The sequence below is a fragment of the Meriones unguiculatus genome, chromosome X (genome assembly GCF_030254825.1).
Source record: "Meriones unguiculatus strain TT.TT164.6M chromosome X, Bangor_MerUng_6.1, whole genome shotgun sequence".
In the NCBI taxonomy this organism is placed as follows: Eukaryota; Metazoa; Chordata; class Mammalia; order Rodentia; family Muridae; genus Meriones; species Meriones unguiculatus.
Window position 1 is genome coordinate 71,443,465 of NC_083369.1, and position 24,242 is coordinate 71,467,706.

The following is a 24,242-nucleotide window of genomic DNA, read 5'->3' on the forward strand; positions in this document are numbered from 1 at the left end:
ATTTTTTTTAATTTTGTTTTGATTTTTTTTTTTTCTAGACAAGATTTCTCTGTATAGCCTTGGCTGTACTGGACTCACTTTGTAGACCGGGCTGGCCTCAACTCACAGAGATCCACCTGCCTCTGCCTCCCTGAGTGTTGGGATTATCTATTTAGATTTTAAAAGCCACATAATAAAAGCACTTAAAGAAATCCTAACAATCTGCTGCAAATCAAAGTAGAAAAATATCCAAAAGAACAGTTTCAACTTCAATGAGGTGAAAGTGCACTAAGAAGACTGTTCACCCCTTGTTGCACGAAGAATTTATATGGTTGTTTTGTAACACTGTTTATGAACTACAGGGTATTAATGTCATCCTGCATAACTATGTCATTTAAAGCATGCAACAAATGAGACAGAACTTATTTCTAGAAAGTACAAATGCCAGTTATCATTAATTTTTATTTTGTTTTAATAAAGAAACACTTAAATATATGCAGCTGTTTTCTTATATAGGAAAGATGGACAGTTTAAAGAATAATTGTATACAATCAATATTAAATTTTTTCCACACTAATACTATGTACAAAATGCTTTAACTATTGATAACCCAATGTAAAAATTAAAAGAAACCATAATTCTAGCACAATAAAATGATGGAATTAAATCAGGGGTATACATTCATGTAGAATGTTGTTATTGAAATATATTCTATACCATTTATTAAACCTGAGAAATATTCAGCAACTCTTATTTTTTTAGATGTTTTATGCCATGTGTCTATGTAATTGTTACATATAGAATAAAAGATAAATATGTACATTTTAAGGTTTAACTCCATAGACTTGACTAGTTATACTCATTTTTTTTATTGTATATAGATTCCCAATGTTTTTTTTCATTTCTGTTACATTGAAACTTCCTTATTTGAGTAAATTTACTATTTTTTTAAGAGTGTGGTCAACTGTGCTCCAGTGGAAGGATGCTCATCCAGGAAAATACAGCCAGACAAACTAAACACAATAGGTTTTAAACTATTTTGTTAAAGAGGACACAAAGTTCAATGAGAAGAGAAACCAGGCAGGTCTGAAAAGTAAGTGGGGCAATTGGAAAAAGAGGGGAATTTTATGAAAATATATAATTGTATGTAATTCTCAATGAACTAATAAATATAAGAAAATTATGCAAACCGTAGAATTGGGCACCTATTACTATTTAGGTTTCCAAATCCCTACTAATTTTTAATCAACAAAGTTCAATTTAAATAACAGGAACGCACCAAAAAAGAAAGTCATTGAAACAAATAAAGGTAATAAAGTTGTTTTAGTTTAAAAAAAAAATCACCTTAAATTTTCAGTATTAGCTGTGAGTCTCTGCATCTGCTTCAATTCCCTTCCGGATGAAGTCTTTTAAGAACATCTGTGGTAGGTTCCCATCCTGTTCCCTCTCTTCTACCACTTCCAGTGTCTGTCCTGTTTTTCCTTATGAATGAGAATTAAGCCTCTTTCTTAGGGTCCACCTTGTTGTTTGGCTTCTTTATGACTATTATTTTAGTATGTTTATCCTATATTATAAGGCTAATCCCCACTTATAAGTCAGTATATATCGTGTGTGTCTGTTTCTGGGATACCTCACTCTTTTCTAGGTCCATCCATTTGCCTGAAAATTTCATGAGTATCCTTGCTTTTAATTGCTGAGTAGTATTCTGTTTGGACAGAGCAGAAGGAGACTTATAGAAGAAGGGGGACAGGAGCCACATGAGGAGAACAACAAAGCAAACAAACAAACTAACAAATGAAAAAACAAAAAACAAAAAAACCTGGGCCCAGGGGAGACTTCGGAGACTGATGCATCAACCAAAGACCATGCATAGAGAGGACCTAGACCCCCTACTTAGATGTAGCCTCTAGACAGCTCAGTCTCCATGTGGGTTCTCCAGTAAGAGGAGAAGAAACCGTCTCTGACATGAACTCAGTTGCCTGCTCCTTGATCACTTCTCCCCAGTTGGGTGGCATAGTCATCACACAGAGGAAGAGGATCCATGCTGATGTCACCTGATAGGCTAGGGTCAGACATCACGGGAGGAGGACTTCTTCTATCAGTAGACTAGGGAAGAAGGATAGGTAGGAAGAGGGAATGAGCGTAGGACCAGAAGAGATGAAGGAAGGAGCTACAATTGGGATACAAAATGAATAAACGGTAAATAACAATAATAACAAAAATATTTTTTCAGTATTAGACAACAGACGCATGTAGATTAGAAGTACTTGAGGGAAAAGAAGTTATACATTTCTTCATACTGCAGCAAAGGTCACTAGACACAGCTGAAAGAAGCATGTATTATGGTTAAAAAATAAGAAAGATTACTAACAAAGAGAGTTCAAATGTACCCAGTAAACTATCCTTCTTGGAAATATATAAGTAGAGGTATCAGAATTTCCTCCATTATGAAGTGATTATACCAGATCATTTCTAAGACCTTTATTTTTTAATTTATTATAATTTATTCACTTTTTATCCCAGGTGTAGCCCCCTCTCTCGTACCATCCCACTCCTACACTCCCTCCTTCTTCTTCTCCCATGTCCCTCCCCAAGTACACTAATAGGGGAGGTCCTCCTGCCCTTCCATCTGACCCTAGCCCATCAGGTCTCATCAGGACTCTCTTCCTCTGTGGCCTAGTAAGGATGGCCCCCTCGGAGGGAGGTGATCAAAGAGCAGGCCAATCAGTTCATATCAGAGACAGAGTCCCTGTTCCCTTATTAGGGAACCCACTTGGTGACTGAGCTAACATGGGCTACATCTGTGCAAGGGTTCTAGGTTTTCTCCATGAATGGTTCTTTGTTGAAGTGTCAGTCTCAGAAAAGACTTTTTTACTTCTGTTGTTCTCCTTGTAGAGCTCCTTTCCCCTCCAGGTCTTTATTCATAATAGTCAGAATCTGGAAACAACCTAGATGTCCCTCAACTGAGGAACGGATACAGAAATTGTGGTATATTTACACAATGGAATACTACTCAGCACTTAAAATCAAAGAAATCATGAAATTTGCAGGAAAATGGTGGGAACTAGAAAAGATCATCCTGAGTGAGGTATCCCAGAAGCAAAAAGACACACATGGTATATACTCACTTATAAGTGGATATTAGACATATAGTATAGGGTAAACATACTAAAACCTGTACACCTAAAGAAGCTAAGCAAGAAGGAAGACCCTGGGTAAGATGATCAATTCACATTCAGAAAGGCAATCAGGATGGACATCGAAAGAGGGAGAAAACAGGGAACAGGACAGGAGCCTACAAATTTTTTAATTTATTATAATTTATTCACTTTTTATCCCAGGTGTAGCCCCCTCTCTCGTACCATCCTCTGAAAGACTACCCAGCAGGGTTTGAAGCACATGGTGAGACTCACAGCCAAACTTTGGGTAGAGTGCAGGGAATCTAAGACCTTTTATAACCCCCAAATTATATGACTCTAAAGCATAAAATCCTGACATTCCCGATTATTGTAAATTATTGTAATAAGTTCCCATTATAAAATTGCAAATATGTCTGATAAGAAAACTTCTGCTCCTTAAAAGATTATAACATACTACTTAAGAAAACTCCTAAAAACAAGCATCCTGGTACAGTGTAAAATTGAAGTAACACAAATACATGAGCACTAAGTTATTGTTTGCTCTGGAAGTTCAATGTCCTTTAAAATCTAAAATGTTATTATTTAGAAATACTATATCAGTTTCTACAATCAGTTGCATATAATTGCCTGTTTTACTTTGGTCCTAAAAGGGTTATAAATAAAATCATTTGATCATATTAATTGAAGAAAGTTACTTTGTTATTACTACTTCTTTTTGTAAGCACCATGCTCTACCTTTTAAATACTGATGATTTATTCATTTATTGGTTTGTTTTGGTGAAATGAAGACTTAGAATGCTGGCTGTCTTAATGTAAAAACTCCTATGTTCAAATGAACATGCTGTTTCCCCTGCCGTAGCTGAGACTACAGGCTTGCACCCCTGGAACACAGAGCTGTTGTCTCTATTTTACGACTATTCTCTACCTCTCTTCATCAACTCTGGAAAAGATTAGAAAAAAAATCTCTGTTCCATAAAAATTTCCCTAAACATTGAATGAACAAATAGCTATTGACTTGAAATATATTTCTGAAAACATGTAACCAAGTCTCCTAAAGTCTCTAAGAGTTAGGAATTCCAAACTTCTGCTGCTGTTGTTGGATGAGAGCTAAAATCAGACATAAATAATGGCTGAGAGTGTTAACCAACTAAATTTAGGTATATACCAAGTTATCCCTTTAAATAAATTACAGTGAAATAACACAAAAGAATGAGTACAACCCCAAAAGGAAAAGGTATATATTACATGTGACATATATATATTTATTTATTTAATGCAACATTTTACTCACCAACTCCATCAAATCTTTTAATTTTCCAATTTCTTCTGGAATGGATACCAGTTTGTTATTGCTGACCACCAAAACTTTAAGAGGAAGGTCAAATAGGTATTTTGGCAACGTTGATAAAAGATTTCGACTGAAAAAAAATAACAGATTCTCATATTGAAAACTATGTTTGAGCCTCAATGTTATCTAACAAAGTAACAAAGCAAACCATAAGCTTTTACCAACACTACTGTTTCCTTCAAGGAAGTGCATGGAAATACTTTTGATGCATTGTCTAATCCACTCATTAACTGAACAAGATAGGTAATATTAGCTTCAATACATAAAGTGAAAAATGAAAGCTAAAGCTCACTACATGTCTTACTTAGTTGTAGAAGAGATTTAAACACAAGTCTAATAGCAAAGGTTCTGTAATTACATATGCTACTGTTAGCATGTTACCCACCCACAAACAAGTCTGGATTTTTCTGAGTTAGAGAAAGTTAGAACCGTCTTCTGTGGCACATTAGCATGCCCAATATTTCTGTAACTCTAACCATGGGAAGGTGAATTTGCTCACAGTGTACTTAAAATGAAGAAAGAAATCTATCTTTTAAAATATTGGTAGCTTGGATAGTGGAGAGATGGCTCAAGAATTAGGGACATGGACTGCTCTTCTTGTAGGATCCCCAAATATGGTTCCCAAAACCTGCCTGGTGGCATTTAAACATCTCCTGCAACTCTAGCTCCAGGGAATCTGACACCATATTCTGGCCTCCGTAGGCACTGCACTCATATGAACACTCCCCTCCCATCCCTCAACATACACAAACTTAAAAATAAAATAAAAAAATATCAGTTCCTTTTATATAGTTATAGCACAATAGCTTAACAACATTTTTATAACAGCTTAACATTAATAAAAAATTCTCTAGATTATAGTTATTAAATACAATAACAACTAACTTTGGGGGGGCATCTACACAGGGTTTCTCTGTGTAGCTTTGGACATCCTGGAACTCACCCTGTAGACCAGCTTGGCCACACACCTAGCATCATATCACAATGATCTGCCTGCCTCTACCTCTTGAGTGTTGGTAATAAAGGTGTATGCCACCACCACCCAACTAACAACTAACATTTTAATGAGTACTTACTATGTGCCAGTAAACATACAGAATAACTCAAATGAATTACCTCAACTGCCCAACATAACAACCTAATAAAACATTAATAATGAGCCCCATTTTGGAAAACAAAATGACCTACAAAGAGAATAACTAAAACATTCTAAAGTTACACAGCTGGTAAGCAGGAGTCAAGGTTGAAACCAGGTCAATCTGGCCCTGGGATCTTTGTCCTTAATGCTCTTATAGTCAAATGTCAAATTCAGATGGACTGACCCCATAGTCTCTTACAATCAAAATATAGAAAAGACAACATCCCAATTATACACTTGTAAGAACTGACAAGCACATGTCTATCATTTTTTTTCCTATTTTTCAAATTAGCATTACATAATGTATATATAGAAAAAAGCTCCATGTTATGCAACCAAGAATGGAGAAAGTAGAGAAAAACCTTTACCCCATCTTATCACTGCAGACTATATCCAGAAATATGAGACTGGGTTTAAAGTAGTGGCCGAGCACATGTGTGCGTGCATGCATGCATGCCTGTCTCTGTCTGTTATCAGTAACAAAAAGGAAGAACAATGGTCTTCACTTAGTAATCCTGGAATTAGACTTCTGAAATGTCTAATATCCTAGGACTCACTCATAATTCTTCATACACTATACCATTTTTTTGTAAGGAAACTGAATGCTGATGGACTTTAGTACTTGGGGGAAGTGTCATTCTCCTGGACACCAAAGAACAACTTATGAATATTTGGTTTTTTGCAAACAATTTAATCCAGCTTTCCCATATGTAATATTGGGATAATCCAATATACATCAAAGCGATGTTGTAATATTAAATGAGCTAATATCAGTCAGATACTTGGGATATTGCCCACAGTAAACAGATATAAGCATAAAGTGACTAGGAAAGCCGTTCAGCGATAAAATGCTTGTCCAGCATCCCACAAAACCTTAGGTTGATCCCCATCACTAAAAGAAGGAAACATGTTAATCATAAAGATGGTCTGTCAATTCATTTTCCAACCACACCATCGCAATCTACCTATTGTGAATTGGCAACATCACAAATGATAAGACTTTACCTAAAAGGTTTTTCACTATAATGTAACTAGAGTGCTGTATAAGTAAATTCAAATGACTGGGCAACAAATTTAAAAAAAAAAATCATGTTCTGTGGCCTGGTAAGGCTGCTCCCCCCTCAAGGGGAAGTGATCAAAGAGCAGGCCAATCAGTTCATGTCAGAGGCAGTCCCTCTTCCCCTTATTAGGGAACCCACTTGGACACTGAACTGCCAAGGCTACACCTGTGCAGGGGTTCTAGGTTATCTCCATGAATAGTCCTTGGTTGGAGTATGAGTCTCTGGAAAGACGCCTGTGTTCAAATTTTCTGGTTCTGTTGCTCTCCTTGTGGAGTTCCTGTCCTCTCCAGATCTTTCTATTTCCCAGAAGGTGACAATGCAGCCACTCCTGATGAGATCTCATAGATTAAGATCAGAAGGAAGGAGAGGGGGACCTCCCCTATAAGTGGACTTGGGGTGGGGCATTCGTGAAGAAGGAAGAGGGAGGGTGGAATTAGGAGGGGAGGAGTGAGGGGTTTATGGGGGGATACAAAGTGAATAAAGTGTAACTAATAAAAGTTAAAAAAATTTTAAAAATTATGTTCTAAAGCCTTCCTCTCAAACATAGATCTAATCATCAACACACATGCAGGTAAAGGAATTAGCAAGGGACCTTTTAGAAAATGTAGATCTAACACGTCAATCTTTTTAACAAGATCCATAGACAATGCCTATATATGAAACTGAGAAACATTGCCTTAAAGAACAATACCTAAAGCCTAAAAAATAGTGTGAGTATAAACAAAATGTTTCTTTACTACTAAAAATGATTAAAGCCTTATGAAAACCCAAAATTTGTTTTTTTACTTATTATTGTTATTACTATTATTATCATTTATTGATATGAATATTTTGCCTGCACGTATGCATGTGCATCATGTGTATCCGTGGTGCCTGTGGATTGAAGTGAAAGTTTCTGGTTTCTTTGAAGTCTTAGTTTTGTCATGTGATGTTTTGCTGCAAGCTGGACACATGTTTTGATGGAGGTTGGCTTGTGAGAGGGCACTTGATATTTTGCTGTGAGCTATCTTGTACAAGGGGCATGACTTTGGTCAGCTGAGAACATCCGTTGATGGACTATGAGGAGAGGAGATATATAGAGGGGTACACAATAGTGTGACATTGCTTTTTGGTCACCATCACTGCACTGATCTTTGTGCTTTGACACTTGACTTCTCAGGAGAAATATTCCAGAGAACTTCTTGGGACAATCTGAGTCTTGTGGGTTTTACTGACTTGTGCTCATTCATGTTGCTTCATGGTGTTGTCCTTTGGACTGGACTGCTGGTATTATGACAATTGAGTTTGGTAATTCCCTAAAGACCCAACAATGCTAATCATCATCAGGAAGTAAATAAAAGGGGTATACAGGCCTTTTCCCTACTAATTTCGTACTTAAGGTTGGGAGAGGGGTGTTGGAAGGGAGGCAAAGATGTTTAAGCACCATAAATAAAGTAGGTTTAGTGAAAAATCTAAGACTACAGAGTATGTATGGATCCTCTGAAACTGGAGTTAAATATGGTTACAAGCAAACATGTGGTTGTTGGGAACCAAACCTAGGTCCTCTGAAACAAGCATGCTATTCTCTTATCTGCTGAGTCAACTTTTCAGCACCTAAAAGATTTATTCTTAAAAATTTGCTTACCTAATGTTAAGGTATGTTAACATCTGCAAATTCTTAATGGTTTCAGGAATGGTTTTGATACAGTTATGATACAGGTTTAATGTTTCAAGCGGTGCAAATAACCACACATCTGAAGGAATTTCTGTAAAACGATTTCTGGAAAGATCTGAAAAATAAAAACAATGTTTTAGTAACAAGTAAACACCTTTATGTACAGTAATAACCACAACAACTTTCACTCCAAATCTAAACAACTACTGAACATATTACAAAATAATATTCATCAATACCTTGAGGAAGATATTATTTTAATATATTCATACAAAATGCTTTTTTAAAAATTTACTTTAAAATCCTAAAAACAATATATGCTTCTAAATCTCTAAACAATATGTGCTTCTAAATCTCTTGAAACTCCAAATATGGTATTTTTCTTTTAAATATACCAATAGTAGGAGGTGTAGTTCAGCGGTGGAACACTTGGCTAGTTTGCAGGAGGCCATGGACTCTACTTCCTGCAGCACACAAACACATACACATATCACATACACACACAAAAAAAGAAAAGGAATTCTTATTGATCTTTAAAAATAAGAAACCCTCTCTATTCTTCCATTGAACCCACATTATTTCCATCTCTCTCTTCCTCTTTCATGGTCAAATTTACAGAAATCCACTATACAACTAAATTTACTATGGACTTTTCAACTCACATCTAGGTTTCTATTCATCCTCACATCCTACAAGTTTACTCACAACCTCCATACCAATAACTTCTCCATGTACCTGGAAACATTTTCATTCCTTGGATTAGGAGGCCTCTTTTCCGAATATCTACAAATCTCTTTGACTCCTCAGTTTTTTTTTTTGGCTTGATTTCCTCTACCTGAATCAAGAATACTGGTCTTCCTAAAAACTATCACATAAAGCATTCTTGCCCTCTCAAGACACAAATCTTCCTGAGAGAGTTAATCCAATTCTATGGGCAAATAATAGTCATACACTGACAAATTATAAATTAAAAATGCTTATTAGCTTTTTTGCTTGGTTGTTGTGTTGTGTTTTTAAGGTAAGGTCATGTCACAAAACTCTGCCTGAACTGTGTGTCACTATGCAGTTCAGCCTATCCTTGAACTCACAACCTTCCTTTATCTATCTCCCTGGCCCAGGATTATAGGTATGTACCATAGTAACTGACTTAAATAGCTATGTGTTCATGTTGAGGATTCCCTTTTAATACCTTTCAAGCACCTCTGTTTCTACAAGTGTAAAATCTAAACTGAAAATATTTTCCTATACCCCTATTTCTTGATTTTCACACATTGTCACCAACCTCCTCTTGGTAAGTTAATCAAGCAAGGAAGCTCATATTCTTTCTTTTTTTTTTTTCTTGCCCTAGATTTCTGTAAGCGTATACATACATTCTCCAATTGAGACATGACAAAAAGTCAGATTATGGTGCTATCATCTGACCATTCTTATTTTATTAGATGTTCATTGTTAAATAAAATATTTAAAAAATTAGAACATCACATGATGGAATAACAATTACCCAAGAATATATTCTCTCTTTGCAAGAGAGCTGTAATTGGAGAATATGTTGAACACTATAACAGTATCTATGTACTCTCTAGCTCTGACTGCCAAACAAACAAGCAAAAATAAATAAATAAAACACAAGCTGTTCTCAACTACCCAAATGATTATCAAATTGATTACCTTATCATGGAAATACCACTGTTTATACTAGTTTATTATAATTAGTTGGCTTAAAACAAAAGAATCTTCAGAAAAGTATTATCTGTATTGCATCAAGGAGAACATCTACAGTCCAACCTGGCTTAGCATCTGTTCTGTCCTCAGTAGGAAAACAATCTCCTATCAGTAGTGTTCAACATCCTCACTGAAAAAGAAGAAACCTATTTACTTATCAACAGAGTGAACTTCCTCTTCAGAACAATGATCTGTATGTAATAATGCATATTGGTACCAAAAGTGGAGGCAGAGGTAAAGAGTTGATTTTCATTCCCAGGTACTATAAAATTTTATACCTAGTTACAGAAAAATTGAACTATAATTCTGTACATCATCTCATACGAATTACAAACAGATTATATAATGGTCAGAGAGGTTATTTTTAAATAAGTTAGCAAAACTAAAAAGGAGAAAATGGATAGATTTTGAAATATATTTACCATTGGCACAGAATAGGGAAGGATAGAGGATGAGCTATGTGGATTAAGTAAGAACTGAGAATTAAAGACAGCCAGAGGATTCTAGCCAAGGTTTTTACTGATACTACACAATAAAGGTCTATGAATGGGAATTAGATTTTCTGTTGCTGCTACAGGTGTGACATTTTTCTTTTAGAAGAAAAGATGTAACTAAATTTATCTGATGATTATTAATCTGAAACACAATGTTTCACATGAATAACTAAAACTAGATGTTATAGGAATAACATTAATGCAACAAATCATAGAAACAAGAAATGTTACTTAAATGTTGGAATGTATACAATTTAATTTTGTTCATTCAAATGCTGATTTCTCTACCCCACTATCTGGTTTCAATCAGGACATTGCATTGTGATGCTTACTCTAAGTATCACCTGTCTCAAGTCTGTGCAAACATGCCACCATTTGGTCACTATATTGTCAATTAAACATCCAGCCAGTGCCAAGCAATGGAGAGAATAGAGTGGGACATCCTGGTCCAAAAGGGAGGAGAGGGAAGCGAGTGGGAGGAGTGGGAGAGGAGAGATCAGCAGGAGAGGAGAGATGAACCAGGCCTAAGATATGATTAAAAGCAAGTATAATGTGGAAAATCTGAATGAGAGAAAACTATGTGGGCTTGGAGGTTTTGGATGGAGTAACTTGCCCAGCATTGTGCTCTAGGTTAATTAAATAAATCCTAGTCTCTATGTGGTGATCTGGGTATACAGCTGGTTTAGGAATAACCACTGTTTAACTAAAAGATAAATCAGTAATTAATATTAATATTCAACAACAAATGGTGCAACAATGTGGGGCAGAATTTACAGTAATCTAGCAAGAACTTACATAGAAAGTAAAAATATAGAGCAGTTTTTCAATTCTGTTTCTTAAAAACAAAGCAAAGGCAGTTCCTGAACTAGGAGTTCACAGATTCCTGATTAAACAGACCGCCTGCAGAGCAGTAAGACCTCCAGCAGGCTGCAGAAAAAGAAAAAAAAAAATGATACATACAAACCCCAGAGAGGCAGTTACTTTAGGAAGAGAAAAAGTGGGTCTTTAACAAGGAAGCTTCTCAAAGCCAGACTTTGCTAGCCAAGACAGAAAGCAAAATCCCTTTGAGAAGGGGTTCTTGACACTCCGAGAAACAAACATTTGTGGACCCATTAACTTCCCACAGTGAGGAAGGTGTCAGGATCCAGTCCGGGCTGGGTAGAAAAATACATCTCCCTGGAAGTAGGAGCCAGAGACAGAGAAGCCTCAAGCATCTGAACTGGTAAGGTCTATAAGGGAACCTGGAAGTAAGAAAGTAAAGACCTAAAAATCATCCTGGGTGAGATATCCCAGAAGCAGAAAGAGACACATGGTATATACTCACTTATAAGTGGGTAATAGACCTATAAGATAGGATAAACATACTAAAATATGTACACCTAAAGAAGATAAACAAGAAAGAGGACCAGGGGTTAGATAATCAATCCTCATCTAGAAAAACAAAGGGGATGGACATTGGAAGTAGGAGAAAACAAGTAACAGGACAGTAGCCTACCAGAGAAGGCACCTGAAAGACTCTACCTAGCAGTGTATCAAAGCAGATGCACAACCAAGCCTTTGGCAGAGTGTAGAGAGTCATATGAAGGAAGGAAGAATTAGTATATCCTGGAGGGGACAGGGAGCCCCACAAGGTCCAAATATATCTGGGCACAGGGGTCTTCTCTGAGACTGTTTATCCAACCAAGGACCATGCACGGATATAACCTACAACCCTTGCTGAGACATAGCCCATGGTATCTCAGTATCCAAGTGGGTTCCCTAGTAAGTGGGACACAATTTGTTTCTGACATGAACTCAATGTCTGGCTCATTGAGCTTCCCCCCCCCCCAAGGGAGGAGCAGCCTTGCTAGGCCACAGATAAGGACATTGCAACCATTCTGAAGATACCTGATAAGCTAGGGCCAGACAGAAGGAGAGGAGGACACCCCTTCTCAGTGGACTCGGAAGGGGGTAAGGAGGAGATGAGGGAGGGAGGAGAGGATGGGAGGGAAAGAGGGAGATGGCTACAGCTGGGATATAAGTGAATGTATAAAATTATTTAAAAATAAAAAAAATTAAAAAAATAAATTAAATTAAAAAAGTAAAGTACTTAGGGAAAGGTTTTGAGATTTTAAAAAATAATTTTTTGTGTTGAAAGTGGAGGAAGACACAGTGACACAGTGCTGCTGGATACCATTTGAGTTTGTTTATCTTTGCACATAAATAATTTTTTTTCACTGGTGATTTCAGTTTTATATATCCTCTTTGGGAAAGATCAGGATAAGACAGACTTAGAGAAAGAAGAAACTGAGAAAATAGATGCTAAATTAAAGACCATAAAACAGAGATTGGGGGAAATCTTTCAATCAAAATAGAAAGACTTCAGAGCAATCCAATCTAGTACTTACAATAACACAAAAAGAGGTGGTTCCAGCTAAGAAAAGTCTACAGAGGTTTGAAGATACTGCAAAATGGCAGCCCATTGAGATGCTGGAGAGAAAGTCTTAGGATATAGGCCAGCTTGGTCTGACTGGATATTATGTATGTATTGTCAAGGTTCAATTACTGGATGAAGATCTATATGCTAAAGTAGAAATGCTGATTCTGTTTAGTGTTGACTTGGAACAATATCATATAGTGGCTGCTATGCTCCATTTTACAGAGTTTGGAGAACTGAAATACATGCACCATGCCACAAATTTATATTCAGAATTTCAGTGAAGAGCATGATCCTAAAATTACACATTTGTTAGAGATGGTGAATGTTTGAAAGTGCTCTTGAAAATTTGGGCTGATGGTGCTGCAGCATGTATATCCATTGAAATTCAACAATATTTTAGACATTATGACATGAAACCTATTACAGATATGAAAATATCTAACAATAATTTTTAAAGATGGTCATAATACAGAAAGGACATGCCCATAATAGATTAGATAATGATTTACCATTTCTAAAAGTTTTAAATGAGATAGATGGCACATGTGCTAAGACACAGTGGAATTTAGAAAGGACTATTGAATTAGAGAAGCATATAAAAGTGCAAATTCCAAAATGGAGAACAGGGAATATGTTACACTGAGGAAGAGGTTTTGTGTACAGAAGAAGATAAATTATGAGAAATGACAGAGGAAGACCACCAGAAGATCTTGGCTACATACAAGAAGAGAGAAATCGAGAAGACTAAACACAAGAGGTAACAAACTGCTGATCCCTTCACATGGGAACAACTCTGGAACTGAGTGAGACATAAAAATGTCTCTATTCCAGGAACAGAAAGACACACACAGTATATACTCACATGTGAGTAACAGACTTATAAGATAGGATAAACATACTAAAATTTGTACACCTAAAAAAAATAAAAAAGAAAGAGGACCCAGGGTAAGATGATCAATCCTCATGTAGAAAGACAAAGGGGATGGACATTGGAAGTAGGAGAAAACAGGTGACAGGACAGGAGGGCCTCTGAAAGACTCTACCTATCGGTGTATCAAAGTAGATGCTGAGACTCATAACCAAACCTTGGGCAGAGTGCAAGGAATCATGTGGAAGAAGGGGGAGTTAGTATGACCTGGAGAGGATAGCAGCTCCACAAGGACCAAATATATGAGGGCACAGGGGTCTTTTCTGAGGCTGATTCTTCAACAAGGACCATTTATGGATATAACTTAGAAACCCTGGTCAGATGTATCCCATGGAAGTTCAGTATCCAAGTGAGCTCCCTAGTAAGGGGTACAGGGACTATTTTTGACATGAACTCAATGGCTGGCTCTTTGACCTCCCCACACACACATGGAGGGAGGAGCAGTCTTGCTAGGCCACAGAGGAGGACATTGCAGCCAGTCCTGAAGAAACCTGATAAGCTAGGGTCAGATGGAAGGGAAAGAGGACCACCCTTATCAATGGACTTGGAAAGGGGCAGGGAGGAGATAAGGGAAGGAGGGGGGGATTGGGAGGGAATGAGGGAAGGGGCTATGGCTGGGATACAAAGTAAATAACCTGTGATTAATATAAAAATTATAAAAATTATAAAATAAAAAAGGTCTCTATCCAAAACTTCAACAATACATGGCCAAAAAATACTTGGCTACAATATCCTCAAAATTTATTATGCCATTTTTTAAATGGCATAGATAAAATCTGTTTACAGTTTAGTTTCATCCTGCACATCTCATACATTTATAATTTTAGGACTATATAATGCTCATGAGAAATTATCTGTTTGCAGAACAAAATGATGGACACCAGAGACACTGGATCAAACCTGACAGAATTTATCTTTCCAGCATGTTGAGAAGTTAACACATCTGTTCCAGCATCTGGCCTGTTCCACCATTTTGGTTGTTCCTTCCTCAACTGCTTCAATTGCTGTTTCTCATCAAAGCCTTCTCCCAAGAAATCTTTGAAGAAAGCTACTAATCTCAGTTGGTCCAGCACTTTAGACTGTTCCGAACAGGACTTCTATTAAGACCGAAATTTCTCAACATTCAAAGACTGGCCCACAAATGTTATTACTTGCTTAAGTAACCATTTTTCCCAATTTCTTTAGGGCTCCCTAACAGGATTTCTGTGTGTCTAAAAGGTCAACTAGAAAAAATTCATGAGAATGAGGTCCAATTTCCTTTAAGGAATGGGATATAGCTGGGATACAAAGTTAATAACCTGTAACTAATAAAAAGTAAATAAATAAATAAGATAGATAGATAGATAGATAGATAGATAGATAGATAGATAGATAGATCAATAGGACCTCATAAAAATGAAAGGCTTCTATAAAGCTAAAGACACTGTCTTCAGAACAAAACAACAGCCTACAGACTGGAAATGATCTTCACCAACCCTATATCTGACATAGGGCTAATATCCAGAATATATAAAGAACTAAAGTTAAAAAGCAACAAATCAAGTGATGCTTATTCTAAGCATCATCTGTCTCAAGTTTGTGTAAACATGCCACAATTTTGTCTCTATATTATCAATTAAGCATCCAGCCAGTGCTGAGCAATGAAGAGAATAGAATGAGACATCCTGTCCAGAGGGGAGAAGAAGGAAGAGAGTGGGAGGAGTCGTAGAGGAGAGATCAGCAGGAGAGGAGAGATGAACCAGACCTAAGATATGGCTAAAAGCAAGTATAATGTGGAAAATCTGAATGGCAAGAAACTATGCGGGCTTGGAGGTTTAGGATGGAGTAGCTATTGCCCAGCATTGTGCTCTAGGTTAATTAAATAAATCCTAGTCTCTGTGTGGTGATTTGGGTATACAGCTGATTTAGGAATAACCACTATTTAACTAAAAGATAAATCAATGTTAAATATTAATATTCAACAACACCAAACCTCAGAGTACTAAAAGAGATCAAGAATGGTCTTCAGCTGGGTGGTGGCACATGCATTTAATCCCAGCATTAGAGAGGCAGTGGCAGGTGGATCTCTTGAGTACCAAACCAACCTGATCAACAAAGTGAGTTTTAGGACAGCTAGAGACAGAGAAAGCCTGTCTCCAAAAAACAGTAGAAGCAGCACAGAATACTGAAAATTACTCTCAAGAAAAAGGTAATCACAACATAAATATCTAAAATATAAGAAGGGAAACATTTTAATAACAAATGGTTCTATTAAGATAATTTAATATCAATACGCCATTTTAATAACATATATTTACATGATGCATTATGTTTTTTCCTTTGAAAAAATGTTAAATTCCAAAGTAATTTTTCAGCCTCTCTGTATTATAATTAAATTTATACTCATAAACTGTTATCTAAATGAATTTCCATTTGTTTATTTATTAAAGATAGTTACAACTACAGGATTTCTCTAACTGATTGGAATTAAAGCATAATGAAGTCAAAATTAAAACTTTATCTATAACATATACCCTAATTAAGGAAATATATTTCTAGGATATTTCCTATTTTAAATCAGTATAAACATCCTTTCTAATCCTTGGTTACAAAATTACACTGCCAAAAGAATACTACAACCATGAGAGGAAACAGGAAGAAACACAAAATATTTATGTCTTAATTTTGTGGACTATTTCACAGTAACAACACATCACATTCACCCTGAAAAGAGTGAAAATAGCTTACAGAGATGTAATACTTAATACTAAACTGATTCAAAATGTTTGTCTTGTGTTATATACCTAATAAAAGAGCTTTATAATGTTAAAATTGTTTAATTACCATTTACATCCAAAAAATGGAATAACACAATAATGAACATATGATTTTCAAAAAATGCACATAAAGTTGGTTCTTAAAAGGAGTTCCAGTAGGGAAAGAACAGATAGAGTTTTCATTAAGACCAGGTAAACAAATATAATATATTCCTTATTGAGATTCATTTCACAACTGTATCAAAACATACCTCCTCAAGGAACAATAAGGACTTGGGAAACGATAATTACAAAGATGTTCATCTTTTCATGGTTAAAATTCATCATTCTATTGTGGACTCAATGATGGCCCTCACACACAGACAGGTCCACTTACTAGAACCTGGGATGCCTTATAAGGCAAATTTTTTGAAAATGTAATTAAGAATCTTGCCATTTGGGTATACCTTGGATCAACTAGATAGGCCCTACATCCTATTACATGTATTTCTGTAAGAAAAAAGGCAGAGCATGTGGAGATCAATGGCACATAACTGTAATCCCAACATGCTAAAAGCTTTTCACCTCATAAAACTCATTTCAGACTTTTATGTTCAAAACTATGACAGACTCAGGTTATACTACTGTGAACCATTAACTTTCCGATAATTTTATAGAAACCACAGGAAACTAATGGATTCCACATTAAGCATTTACTATAATTATTGGGTAAATACCTTTGAAATTTTTAAGAGCTATATACTGTGGTCTTTGGCAGGACATATACTAAAAAATTAGCTGTATATTTTTCTTGTGTATTAGGATGATACTTCATTTAATTAATATTTTTAGGTATAATCACATTTGTAACAATTAAACAGATTTTCTTTTGTCTCCTTTCTAAACAAAAAATCATATCAACATTTTTGGCAGAAAGGCAGCAGCAGACAGATTGTAGTTTACTGTTTCCTGCCTTGCTATAAGACAGTCTTTATAAAATACTGACAGCCTTTTCAGAGATAATAATAGAGCCTCTGAAATAATCTGATCAAAGTGGTGTTTTGTATCAGTGTTGAGCTTCAAAGGCCAAGAAAATGGGGAAAGAAGGAATAAGTCAGATGGTATGGAAGTCTGTTAGCTGTCTTCCAAGCTGCAGCCACAAGATCCACAGATAGGTCCATCTGCCGCCCAATGTAATGTCTGGCCCATCAGCAGCACTTTTGCCAAAGTACAGAAAAAGATTTTTAGAAATTATATCAATACGACACTAATTACACTACTTATAGTCTGGTCTTACTCAATGTACCAAAGAGTGTGATGTTTTTATTGGAAGAATTGTAGAAATTGTCAAACTTTAAACTAAGAAAAATGAGTATTCTTTAGTCTACTGCTACCTAATGATACAGATTAACACATTCCTTTATTTTTTAAATAAATTATCCAAAGTTTAATTGCACAAAAGACTTATCAAAAAGATAAACAGATATGACACAAAAAAGAATCAACCACCAACAAATTAAAGTTAGTATCACAGTGGAATACAATTGCACACCTCCCAGAATGGCTGAGACTAAAGTGAAATACTAATGATGGTGTAGACTAACTAGAACTAGGCCTGTGAGATTATAAACACATAGCCATTTAGATAAACAAGTTAGCAGTTTATAAGGTAATACATTTATTTACCACATGAAACATGATATATTATATAATCCTTAACTACTTCTTAAGAGAAATGAAAATATATTCTCACACAAAAAAAAATATGTATAGCAGCCCTGTGTGTGTACTTTGTGTTATATATGATTTGTGTGTGTTTGTAATCACATGGGTATGTACACATTTATATGTATGCATGTAGAAATCAGAGACAGACTTTGGGCATGGAGCATTTTCTTCTATGACTTACCATCTCGTGTTTTCCCCCTTTCACTAACCTCGACTTCTATGTATGAGAGTAAAACATACATACCTGCAAGCAATTCATGTGTCATTTTTTTTTTTGCTTTTTTAAAATTCATTTATTTATTAGTTTATTCACTTTGTACCTCAGTTGTAGCCCCCTCCCTCATTCCTTCCCAATCTCACCGCCCCTACCTCTTCTTCTCCTATGCCCCTCTCCCAGTCAAGTATTAGGGAGGTCCTGCTCCACTTCCATCTGATCCTAGCCTATTAGGTCTCATCAGGACTGGCTGCATTGTTTTCTTCTGTGGCCTGGTCAGGCTGCTCTCTACTCAGTGGGAAGTGATCAAAGAGCCAGCCCCTGAAATCATGTCAGAGACATTCCCTGTTCTCATTAATAGGGAACCCTCTTGGACACTGAAGTACCATGGGTTACATCTGTGCAGGGATTCCAGGTTATCTCCATGCATGGAGCTTGGTTGGAGTATCATACTCAGAAAAGGACCCCTGGCCCAGAATTTTTGGTTCTGTTGCTCTCATTTGTGGAGCTCCTGACCCTCCAGGTCTTTCTATCCCCCCCCCCTTTCTTTCATATGATTCCCTGTACTCTAGCCAAAGTTTGGCTATGAATCTCAGCATCTGCTTTGATACCCTGCTGCGTAGAGTCTTTCAGAGGCCCTCTGTGGTAGACTCCTGTCCTGTTCCCTGTTTTCTCCCTCTTCTGATGTCCATCCCATTTGCCTTTCTGAATGAAGATTGATCCTCTTACCCAGCCAGGGTCCTTCTTCTTGATTAGCACTATTGTGTGTCTTTCTGTTTCTGTGATAACTCACTCAGGATGATCTTCTCTCGTTCCCACCATTTGCCTGCAAATTTCATGATTTCCTTGTTTTCAATTGCTGAGTAGAATGCCATTGTGTAAATGTAATCTCAGGTATGGAAGATACAATGGAAGAAATAAATGTATCCAACATTCATTTATTTTTTTAAAAAAAAATCTATTAATACATGAAGTCCTGTTCATGTTTGTCTCTAGTGAAATTTCTAATATTTAAATAAAGTGTTGGAAAACATCAGCATCGTTATTAGGCACCATCATATCATCATTGATTTTTAGATTATAAAGTAAGACAAGCCCAAATACAACAGGGACATGAGACATAAAAAAAAGGAGGAGGAAGATAGAAATAATTTCTGCTTAAAGGAAAATAGATTAATGTATAAATCATTTGAATCAGAACTCAAAATTCAGATCAGTGAGACTGAGGCACATACACATGAATTTGATCAGAATCCATCCACTTGCCATATATTATCTCTAATCATTAAGTTAATTTTATGCAGTAGCTACTATTCCTTATTATACTTATGAAGCAAAGACTGATTGAATGACATGTCTAATAGGGAAAAAAATCCTGATAGTGCTGGGGTTCTGAACTCAAATGTGACTTCAAAGCCCATGCTCTATATACAGTTTTCCTCTCCTCCACTAATAGGACCTGCTGTCTCACATTTCAAATATTCTGCCCCATTTCAACCACAACCATGGTCAAAGAAACTATAACTCCTCTAAACATATACAAAACAAAGACTGTTCCTTGTAACAGGAAACTGAACACAAATATTAGTTAAGGCCCAAATTCAGGTTCAGAAATTAATCAGCAGCATTATAAAGCCCTCAGCTGTTCCTAATTTTATCAATACACAATTGTTTGCTCTGAGACAAGATATAGCCTTCTTAGCTCCTTAAAATGAAAGGGCCCTTAATAATGTTCCAATATATTTAATCAATTCATTAAATAAGGATTAAAGAAAACTAAGTAAACAAATTCATTCCAAAAGAGGATATCACAATAGATAAAACCATTGAGTTTATTGAAGGAACACAAAAGGGTCTGAAATTTTATCCTACTTATAAGCATACATGATAGCTTAAAGCTGTTGTAAGGATGCTAGCACAAAGCACGAGACTCCTGCATAAAAAATAAGAGACTTTAAAAGGCACAGACAACATCATGGAATAGACACAGTATTTGTATTTGTTCTACTTAAACAAAATCCCTAAAATCCTACTGGGCCAATGTAGATGTGTATATTCAAGTACATCTTATAAATAAGTGAGGAACCTGAGTGGAGAGTATCCATACATGAGTGGAGAGTAAACACGCCTGCAAGGTGTCTTAAGGAATATATCCTTATTTTACTGGAAAGTTAGTTGTACATTACCCTAAGGACCCAACATCATTCTTTGTCGAGGATACAAGCCAGTCTGATGTTTACTATTGAAGGAAACTGTTATGCTCATCTTGCAAGGCTACATACCATACTAACATCCTTGAAAAGAGTGTCTGGAAAACCAAGGGCATAGTTCCTCACATTTAAGATGTACAAAAACACAAAAACTTATGGAGAACTGTCTCTCAACAGTATTTTTCCACATTCCAGCAAGGCTTAGAAATCGCAGCTTATAAGATGAAAAAGTAGGTCAAGGGCAGAATGATTGTCCACCACTCTGGAACCTCTGGGTTCCTCCATTAACAAAGGGAAAAAAATGTTTGCAGCCTAACCACAACGATTGTGCAAATTAAAATCTAGATATTGTAAGTATTAAATCCTGTGTAGCAATATAAGAACATTCTGATAATCTTATAAGACTTATTTAACTATTTTCAAGGTAACATACTGAATTGACTCACTATTATTCATTTAATTGATTTCAATAAACATTAACTAGAAGTTGAAAACTAAGTGTTAAGGTAAATATTAAGCTCACACAGCAACTATAGGCCATACCACTTATTGTCCAACTCTAGCATCAAATGATATTTGAGTGAATATTAGTTCGATTTCAGTGAATGAAGAAATACAAAGAAAATCACCTTTATTTATTTCAGTTAAAATTGTAACTTTTATAAAGGTCTGACTGAACCATATGCTATCATTGTTAGGATGTTCTTTTTCAGGGTATAATTTAAATATGACAGAAGCCCTGAGAACTAAAATGGAAAAGAAACAAATTTAGAAGAAAGTTTCAGACTAGATCAGAACTATGCTATTGACTGGGTAAGAGACTGCAAACTTCATTTAATACATCATTGTTAGTTTGCTGAAAATAAGTAGATATTTGATAACAACCTAAAATCTCCAGAAGATATGAACAATAGGAATAAAAGACAATTCATAAATTTGTACATAATAATTGAGGATAGGTCGGCAAGATGGTGGCGCCGGGACAACCCTCATTCTGACCAGCAGCACAGCAGGATCTGTGCAGTGGCCAGCAGTCAGAACTCGCAGCCCTAAAACAGAAGTGATTGTGTTTCCCAGGTGAGAGGATACCCCACGGTGGGGGATTCAAAAAGCTTTAACTCACCCAGCTAAACCGCGGAAGAGATCCTGGTTCCACCAGGTGCTTGGTCACCAGCCCAGAGCCACATGCCAGCGGGCTCTAATCACTACCCCAGACTGAACTATGGACACCACAACATCAGAGGCTGGGATTTCCAATCGAGAGATAACCCCATGGTGCAGGAAACGATTGGGACTGACCTTAGGTCACCCAGACATTCCCTGGAAAAGACTCAGGGTTCTGCGGACGCCCAGGAGCCAGCCCAGAGCCAGAGCCTAGCACCCAGGAACCAGCACAGAGTCCTGCCTGAGGGCCTGGAAAAGACTCAGGATTCTGCGGGAGCCCAGGAGCCAGCCCAGAGCCAGAGCCTAGGACCCAGGCGACTGCAAAAAGTTAGGCCTGCGTGACTGACTTGCTGCCCCAGATAGAACTGAGGGCCCCAGGGCACCAGAGACTGAGTTTCTCTGTCACGTGCAAACCCACAAAGAGGAGAATGGCTGGTCAGATCTCAGAGCACTCAGCCAATACCACCACCCCGAAAAGGTCTCGTGAAAAATTACCCAGTTTCAGCAAACACCCAGGCACCCAATCCCCAGAAAGGCAGAAAGACAGAGCCACATTAGTCTGTGCCTGAGGGTTCTACTCGCCATCACAGACAGAACAGCTGTCCCCAAAGTAAAGACTGGGTGTTCCTGTCAGGAGCAAACCCCACAGCTGGGGGATAATCAGGTCCAACGCTCATGATACCCAGCTCCAAAAGACTTTCTGGATTCACACAGAATCTAGGCTCTACCCTTCTTCTGCAGGCATGAGCGCTGTGCTCACCCGCCATTATTGACTACCACTAGGGCACTGGGGCACACAGCTGCATCCTCAGACCTAAAAAAGCCAGAGAGCCATTACAGCAGCCCTCAGATACAGCTCCAAGGATCAACCAGTTATCCCTAGCTAAACTGACAAAACAGTGGGAAACCGTGGTTCTTCAAGAGGGCAGCACCCAACAATTACACTTTAAGAACAACAGCCGCTGCTCAATAAATTCAGAGCAAGAATCCCAGCAGCAGGGCAGCCATGACCAGGACCTCTCCTGATGAAAGGACAGCATTCCTGAACACCACAGTTACACACAAGTCCATCCATACACATGAAGTGAACTGTGACAATTCCTGAGAAGCACCACCATTCAGTTGATAAGACTCAAAAAGCAGAGGAGAACTTCAGAAACCCGCCAAGTGGATTCTCCCCACCCCAGGACCCAGTAGGCTCCAGAAATTAACAAACAACACCTAAGACAGACAGATAGGTAGAGGGCAGCTAAAAAGCACAACCAACAAAAGGCAAAGCAATATGGCACCCCCAGAACCCAGTTATCCAGGGACAAGTAGCCCTAGACACCCTAACAAAAGTGAAATTCAAGAAGATGACCTTACATCTATGCTTATGAAAAGGTTAATGGAGGAAGCAAATAAAATGCGTAAAGAATTAGGGGAAGATATAATAAAACAGATTATGGTCATCCATAAAGAGATAAAGGAAGATGCAGCCAAACAGTTTGTGGCGTTCAGAGAGGAAATGATTAAAGCACTGAAAGAAATAAAAGAAACAGAGGAATGTTCAAACAAACAGCTGAAGGAATTGAAGGAAAAACAGAAAAATACAGTCAGACAGGTGAAGGAAATCAACAAAACTGTTGAAGATCTGAAGATAGAATTGAAAAAATTAAAGAAAACACAAATGGAAGAAATCATGGAGAGGGAGAACCTAGGAAAGAAAACAGGAACTACAGAGGTAGGCATAACAAACAGACTACAAGAGATGAAATAAAGAATCACAGGTGGGGAAGATACAATGGAAGAAATTGATGTATCTCTCAAAGAAAATAACAAATCTAAAAAATTCCTGACACAAGCCAACCAAGAAATCCAAGACAACATAAAAAATGAATAAATAAATCCTAAAAATAATAAGAATAGAAGAAAAAGAAGGTTCCTTCCTCCAAGGCCCAGAAAATATCTTCAACAAAATCATAGAAGAAAATTTCCCCAACTTAAAGGAGAGGCCTATAAGATTACAAGAGGCCTACAGAATACCCAATAAATTAGACCAGAAAAAAAAATCCTCCCTCCACATGATAATCAAAACAGTAAGCATATAGAACAAAGAAAAAATACTAAAAGCTGCAAGGGAAAAAGGACAAGTAACATATAATGGGAAACTCATCAGAATCACACCTGACTTCTCAACAGAGACTATGAAAGCAAGAACGGCCAGGACTGATACCATGCAGACCCTAAGAGAAAACAGATGTCAGCCCAGGCTAATACATCCAGCAAAACTCTCAGTCATCATAGATGGAGAAAACAAGATATTCAA

The 24,242-nt window shown here is 37.0% G+C and overlaps 1 protein-coding gene across 7 annotated transcripts in view; it reads right to left on the reverse strand.

Moving 5' to 3' along the window:
• Nucleotides 1-24,242, reverse strand: part of Lrch2 (leucine rich repeats and calponin homology domain containing 2) — a 164,929-nt gene that overhangs the window by 80,045 nt on the left and 60,642 nt on the right. For all 7 annotated transcript variants that reach the window (XM_060375693.1, XM_060375695.1, XM_060375690.1 and 4 more), the window contains exons 2-3: nucleotides 8,291-8,435; nucleotides 4,411-4,537 (exon numbers count right to left, since the gene is read on the reverse strand). In XM_060375693.1, coding sequence (XP_060231676.1) covers nucleotides 4,411-4,537; nucleotides 8,291-8,435 — 272 coding nt within the window. The remainder of the gene's footprint in view (nucleotides 1-4,410; nucleotides 4,538-8,290; nucleotides 8,436-24,242) is intronic.